The sequence below is a fragment of the Pyrus communis genome, chromosome 7, assembly GCF_041283825.1.
Source record: "Pyrus communis isolate YQ-2024b chromosome 7, ASM4128382v1, whole genome shotgun sequence".
In the NCBI taxonomy this organism is placed as follows: Eukaryota; Viridiplantae; Streptophyta; class Magnoliopsida; order Rosales; family Rosaceae; genus Pyrus; species Pyrus communis.
Genome location: NC_142571.1, coordinates 25,178,803 through 25,186,615, shown reverse-complemented (window position 1 = coordinate 25,186,615; position 7,813 = coordinate 25,178,803). Strand labels below are relative to the sequence as shown.

Here is a 7,813-nt window from a genome sequence, read left to right as displayed (position 1 = left end):
AAATTTTAATGGATTACGTATCCAATTCTTACATTAAACTGATTTGCAAATCAATGAGTTACATTTTTTTTTTTTTTGGTCAAGATGTAATTTTATTATCCACACAAAGGGCCCAAAAACATACAAAAAACCCAAAGTCTACTTTGGAGCCCAACATGTACAATTCATAAAAAAGTAAAAACCCTAAGCACCCATAGCTACTGTAGCTGGATTCCCCATCGCCGACGCTTCCCACAACGGAGCACAGATTTCTTCGCCCACCACTATCACCACACATCAAGCCATCCAGATTCTCTAAGTTAAAGACGAAATATGATGCACCATCCTCCACGGACCACCAAAACGAATGCCACCAAGAAACAAAGAAAGCCCACTGGAAGAGAGATCCGATGAGTGACATCGCAAACCAAGGTGAACACCGGGGAGGACCAACAAAGGTCAACAAGGGTGGTGGTGTGAACATCCGAGCCAAAGTTATACGCACTCTCCCGTTAAAATGCGATAAATCGCAGGAAAAGGAAGGCAAATCGAATTGTGAGTTAGTGGAAAAATGGTGAAGATGGTAGAGAAAAAGGACGATCTGCACATGGAGCTTAAGATGGTGGAATCAGTGACAAGAAAGGGGTAGATAGGGAAAACGGGGTTGGGCTTATTGCAAAAGACAGTAAGGAAAAGGAAAAAACAGCATAAATATAAGGGCCTTTTTAGTATCCTATTTGAATTTTTTTTATCATTTCTTAAAACATTTCTTGAAAACAATTTTCTTTAAGACTCAACAACTTGATTGGTTTGCAATTTAAAATTTTTAAATCTTATGACTTAAACAAGACAAAGAGAATTAAATAGAGGGGGTTGCAGGAGAGGGAAAAAGAGGAGAGAGGAGGAAATAAAGTAAGAGATAATTGAAGGAAAGAGAAAGAAGAGAGAGGATCGGACGAGATAGAGAGGAAGAAAAGTGAGAGAATGAACCGAGAGAATGAGAAAAGCGGATTGGAAGAGAGACGAAAAAGGTGAAAAAAAATAGGAGAGAAAAAGAAGAAAGTGAGAGAGATTTGGAGTGAGAGGGGAGGAAAGAGAGAGAAGAAATTAGTGATTTTTAAGTTTAAAAACTCTAAAAACTTACTTTTTATATTTTTAGAGAACATATATATTATATTTTTGAGTTAATCTTGAGTTCAGTTTTTTAAAATATTCCTACCAAACAAGTTTTTTAAGGCTTACAACTTGAAAATTCTTTTTGAGTTTAAAAAGTTGGATTCCAGTAGAATACCAAGAAGGTCCTAAGAGCAATTCCACCCCTAAAGACTTTGAGCCAGCACCCAGCCCATTTATCCACTCAATGAACAGTGATAGACCCCAATGAACAGTAATAGACCAAATGCATCTCCACCCCTAAAACTAAATAGCCTAGTCAATTTTATTAAATATTTTTATTATTTATTATAAAATAATAATTTGATTTATTAAAATATTATCAATTTTATTAAACCCTATTTAATCCATCGTTCCCACTCCCCCTCAACCTCACCATGTCACGCCGCTCACTCAATCTCCGACCAAGACCTCAACACCCAGGGCTTCAACCTCCACCGCACGATCGCAGAGCTCAACCTGGACCACCTCAACAAGGTGTTCGTGGCCATCGGGTTTTCGAAGCGGGACCTGGACAAGATCTGGACGGCACTGGAGCACACGAACTTGCTGCTGTGGATGGAGTACAGGAAGATGAAGCGGCCAGTGGTGTTCTCGAGGTCGACGGGAGACGGCCTCCAGTTCAAACTTCCTTCTGACGCCACGCTGGCGTCAGATGAGCCGGTCCCAAGGTCTGTCACTTTTGTGCTGGCCTGGAGACCAGCTTGGGCTGGGTGCCAGGCAATCGCGTGGGATGGAGAGACTTCCCTAGGTGCCGGGCCATTTTTTTGGCTGTGTGCCGGCCTATCCCACCCCCAGTGGAACTGCTCTAAGAGTCTCACCGACCCTAACCATAGCAAGGCCAGCGGCAACGCATAAAATCTAAACTGAAAACTGAAACTTACAGTAGGTGAGAATGTCTCTCACTGGAGGGGAGAAGTGCTCTCTGTGACATCCCGTCCCGGGATTATTAAAATGCACGTGTGAAATTACCTTTTTGCCCCTAGTTCGTTTTTGTCACGTTGTGGGTTGTTTTGTGTGGTGTGGCATGTGTTGGACCACACACACACACACTCACACACACAGTCACTCTTCCCCTCCCTCTGTCTCTCTCCCCCGTGTCTCTCTCTTCCTTCCCGTTATCATCATACGTACGGACAAGCACCAAAACCACCCAAACCATCACAGATCGAGGAAACCAAGGACACATTTGAGCTCGTGAGGTCGAGGGGAACACAACCATAGCATTTTCAGGTGAGAAACACATCGTTTTCACGTCGATTCAACAATGGCCGATTTGAGTACTATTCATGCAAAGTTTATCCATTGAGTTTTTGGGATTTCTGAGCTCGTAGGTGTCTTAGTGAGGTCCTAAGGAGCGTCGGAGTAGCTCGTTGGACGAAGTTGGACGTCGGGAAGGCCTGGTTCGAAGTTGGCCAAGTTTCGAGTTTGAGACAGGTATGATCGCGTAATTTTTAGCCTTTAAAAGTGGTCCAACGTGATTCTACTAGTTTAGGGCTTTCTTTTGGTCCAAGAATCATAGAAAATGGTTGAGAAACGAAGGAGAATAGTGAGTTTAAACTTTTCCCAGTTTTCCGGCGACCGGAGTCCGGCGAGGGTAAGCCGGAGAAGAAAGGAGAATATTCCGTTAGGTTTAACGGAATATTCCTAACGGCAGTGACGGCGTCAGTTAGGTTTAACGGAATATTCCGTCAGTTTAACGGAATATTCCTGACGGCGTCTGTTGACACCGTCAGTGTGCATGGCACGTGGCCGCGCGTGGGGGGCGCGTAGGTCCGTGCCTTGGCCGGCGCATGGGGGCGCGTGCGGCGGAGGAAAATTATTTTAAAAATATGGTTGTGATCCTGAGGTTGTGTAGAGCACGTTGGTATATTCATTTGTCCATTTTGAGCAATGTATGAGAAGTTATTACGAGAAATGGGTTATGTGCTTTAAAGTTAACGTTTTTATAGTTGTTTCGCATTTAGGTGACACGTACCCCGAGGACGAACGTGCACACGCGAGGCAGGGGGGCTACGACCCTTCTACATACCAGTGAGTGGGCTTTTGTTTTCCGTATATACCTATATACATTTATATTCCCAGAAATTGATTAAAAAAAGGGTTATTTGCCTTATGCCATGCATGTTATTATTATCGTTTATGCATCATTGCACACATTAGTAGTGGCATACATATATATGCATATTGGGTGCTGTGGACGCACAGGTAAATGCCAGGTAAGTGGTATTCATATTTACTTTCAACAGTAGTTTGAGAGACTTAGAGAGCTCATAACCTGCACCCCGGTGTTAGTGCTCCCGCCCAGAGTAGGGCACAGTCCTTCACGTGATGTTCACCTCCCGCACCACACGCTCAGCTTGGATCCAAGTTAGGTGCATAGGCCTGTCGTACAGACCACATTAGGTGGTTCCGACTCGTAGGTGACCCGCGATTATTCGCACAGCCTTCACGTGATCGTAGCACTAGAGCGTATATATATGTTACACCCAGGCCTGTCGTACAGACCACCTTGAGTGGTTCCGACTCGTGGGCAGGTTCAGTTATAGAGTTGAGATTGGAGCTCTAAATGCAGCCGTACAGGTCACGTTAGGTGACTCCGGCTGCCAGATGTTATGCTATTGATGTGATTTATACCTGGGCACTTACATTCATTATGAGGCTTTGGCATGGCATATCTTGAGCATGATTGGCATACCCTTGAGCATGTTTTGCATGTTTATACATACGGTTATATGTTTATTCTCTGGGAAGTATACGGGTTTTACGGCGAGGGGTTAGTAAGTATTTTATAAATGATTTTCGAAAGCTTTGTTTTTGCCCACTCACGCTTTTGTTTTGCGCCCCTCCAGGTTCTAGTTGCTTAGCCGTTGCGGTGGTTTCCCTTGAGGGCTTTCCGGCGTTTCTGACAGACACTCCCCATTGTAGGGTCGCCTTCGGGCGTACTACTGTTGTCGTTTTTGTTTGGACTGCTTTAGACCTGCTCTGAAATTGTATCTCACTTACTAGCACTTATATTAGTACCTTGTATGCTAGTTTTAATTATTAGTACTTTTATATTACTACTTTATTAGCTTCCGCACGTGCACATGGCTACGTCACCTTCGTGTGACGGCCAGCACGCTCCGATCTCGGTCGGGGTGTGTCACTCTCACTGGAGGAGAGAACTTTCAAAATACCAGTTTTGGTTAGGAACTCAACTCAAGTAGGAATCACAAAACTAACCACGAAATTAATAGAGAATAATATTGTAAGACAATTTAACAAATCTGTTCATTTTGCGGCTGATTACAAATAATGTTACAATTACCCTATATTTGTATAACATCCACGAAAATAATATCTTTAATTGAGATGAAGTTTATACATTACTAGTCGTATCATGTATTACAAAAATATGGTATATAATTGTTGCATGACTAACAGATTTGTTAATTATTGAAGAAGATTATATATATAATAAATATTTATATTGTTTACGTGGTGTTTCTTTCTTGGTTCAGGGCTCCACTGCGTAGGACCGGCGATGGTGGCTGGGGCTGCGGCGGCTGCTTACGGAGCTTACCATGTGGCTCATGGTCATGGAGCTCATTATTCAGCACATGGGGTGCAGCACCATGGAAAGCACCACGGGAAATTTGGGAAGCATAGTGGAGGAGGCAAGTTTAAGATGGGCAAATTTGGCAAGCATGTTGTCGGAAGCAAGTTCAAGAAGTGGAAGTAATCATCCCTCTCCTCAAACATTTGCACAACACAAATATATATTTACTGAGTTTTTTAGACTTCTAATTAGAGGTGCATCCGGTTTTATTCATTCGTTTTTCCAAATAAAAAACCGAACCAGAAAATTGATATCAGTTCGATTCGTTTTTTTTTTTTTTTGTCGATTCGGTTCATTTTCCATGTCCTTATCCCATGTAAAAAATGTAAAACCCGAAACAAAAATAAATAATTTACACAGAGCTTGCAAATGGATGGTAAGGAGAAAGAAACGATGGCATGAAAGCATGTCAGGTGTGACGACCGCATTTAATGTGATGCATGCTTCCACTAAATTAAGAAATCTAAACATTTGAAATTTGATCCAACGGTTACAAACATGAACCTCATTTGAAAGTTATAATAACTTTAGTCATTTGATCAAATTTTAAGAACCCGAATCCCTTGATTTGATGAATTTTGTGAAAATGATTCAAAGATGATCGCTTTCCGTGCATGAGGACCATGAATTCGTCCTCCAACGTGATCTGGGTGAGGAGTCAATAGTGAGGATCGGCGGAGCAACCGAGGAAGTATCTCAAGTGAGGACTGATCGAGGAGAGAAAGTGTCAAGGCGTTGGGTTAGGATTACCTGTTAAGCGTGTGAAACGAGGGTCGTTGGGTCTTTGGATGTGTACTTTTAAAAAATTAGACATTGGGGTTATGCAACGGACCTTATTTGAAAACTCGTGGAGCGACATCAAACGATAATTTAGTTCGATTCGGTTCGGTTTTCAAATCTTTAAAACTGAAACTGAACTAATATATCTCGGTTCATCAAATGACACGTGGATGCGTGGAGTAGATTTTTGCCGCGTGGATTCAGGTGGTTGATTCTTAGGCACTAAGGAAGGTGAGCAGGGACCGCGTACCATTAATGTAGCAAAAATGTAAACTACATAAAATTGTACAACCCAATCCATTTCCTCTGTATCTCAGATTTTGTTTCTTCATCTTCATTTGCTCTCTGATCTTTTGGTTTTCAACTGACCAAAAAAATGGGTGGTGGGGAATACAAGCATCACGACGACGAAGCAGACAGGGGGCTTTTTAGCCACCTTGCACACGGAGGAGGTTCGTATCCACCTCAGCACGGGCACCCACCGCAGCAGGGCGGCTACCCTCCGCAAGGGTACCCGCCCCATCAGGGTGGCTACCCTCCGCAGCAGGGGTATCCTCCTCAAGGTTACCCGCCTCAACAGGGGTACCCACCGGCTGGGCATCCTCAGCCTGGCCATCACGGCTCATCTGGTAATTATCAATGTCGTGCCCAATCTCTATTTGTATTGGGGATGCATTTTTATGTGCATTGATGGATTAATCGGTGAAATTCTGGTGGAATTTAAGTTTTGGGTCTGATTTACTTTCCTCGCTGAATACATATTTTGGAAAGATGTATAATACATGATTTTGTTACCTTAAAAAGATGATTATGCATGTTCTGTTAATTTTTAATTTAATATGTTATGATCTGCAAAAAATAAAAATAAAGGTTTAGATTACCCCATTTTTGTTTTCATTATACTATTATTGACGAGATGGGAAGAGTTCGAAACTCTGACATTGACTTACGAGCGGCAGAGTTTTGAACCTGGGATGCATGGGTAGAAACCCAGACCCTATTTTTGTTTTCATTATATTACCGCATAGATCATAGATATTTATTTTCAAAGAATTTTTCTTCTTTATGGTGCGTTTGGACGAAGGACTTTAAATTTCTATGGAATTCAGGCTAAATTTGTTGAATGTCCTACAAAAATATGCAATACATTGAAGACTTTTAAATGACACCTTGAAATGTGTCATTTGAAAGTCATTTGTTTAGCATCTTTGAATGCATTAGTAGCTTTGTAGTGCTTAACTAGTTCATTGGCAGCGTTCTTATAGTGCATTTTATACAATCGGGTCTTAAGTTCCTGGAACTTCAAGGTCGGAATGATCTTAGTGCGTAAATGTCCATCTGGTCATATGAAGTGCTCGTAGTCTGCCTTGTCTCCTCTCATGATTACTTAGGCCTTGTGATTATCGACTGATTAGGGCTTGGATTTAAAGTTTGCTTAGGTTGTGCTTTTCTCTCTACTCTCAAAGTTTTGTAGTTCAATTAGTGCTTCTGATAGTGTTTAAAGTGCATAATAAAGCTTCTTTATATATCTTAATCTGTAAAGTTTGATTCTGACTTGTGCTATTCTATCTCTTCAGGACACCATGGTGCAGGGGCGTTGCTGGCTGGTGGTGCGGTCGCTGCTGCAGCTGCTGTCGGTGCTCACCATCTCACTCAAGGTGGTCACCATGGCCAAGGTTCTCACGGTTCTCATGGTATTCTCCCTGGCAGTTACGGTGCTCACAATGTTGGTCACGGCTTTGCATCACATGGCGGGAAGCATGGGAAGCACGGCAAGCATAAGAAGGGCAAGTTCGGGAAGCATAAGAAAGGCAAGTTCGGCAAGCACGGTGGAGGCAAGTTCAAGAAATGGAAGTGATCCCTAACATACTGCAAAAAACTCAACCGAAATGCTCATCCTATAGATAAATAAATGAGCTGTCAATTACGCGATGTAGTTCGATGGAAGTCTGTTATGTGTTTAATTCTGCAGAATTAGAACCTTCTGTTTTTTCTTGTGACTTTGATTCCATATATGTTGCCTCCTTGGCCATTTGACCCTCATTGGTAATATATCTGCTTGTAGAAATGTGTTTAATTCTGGTGTTTGTTTCTATCATGTTAGGGTTAACTTGAAACAGAGTGCTACTTTGAGATAAAAGAAGGGAGAACAACTGCTCTTCTTAATTCTTCTCTGTAAAATGAAGGCATGCATGTTTGGAATTGCTTCTGATATGGTTAGAAGCATTTTCAGATAACCAAAAGCAGTTTTTGGTGCTTTCTACAGAAGCATTTATATAT

At 42.0% G+C, this 7,813-nt stretch overlaps 1 protein-coding gene across 1 annotated transcript; it reads left to right on the top strand.

Annotated features, from left to right (window-relative positions):
- Positions 1-5,782: 5,782 nt before the first annotated feature.
- On the top strand, positions 5,783-7,610 carry LOC137734757 (uncharacterized). Its single transcript, XM_068474039.2, has 2 exons — positions 5,783-6,162; positions 7,111-7,610. The coding sequence occupies exons 1-2, from the start codon at positions 5,910-5,912 to the stop codon at positions 7,389-7,391; spliced, it is 534 nt and encodes a 177-aa protein (XP_068330140.2). The 5' UTR covers positions 5,783-5,909; the 3' UTR covers positions 7,392-7,610.
- The last annotated feature ends 203 nt before the right edge of the window (positions 7,611-7,813 follow it).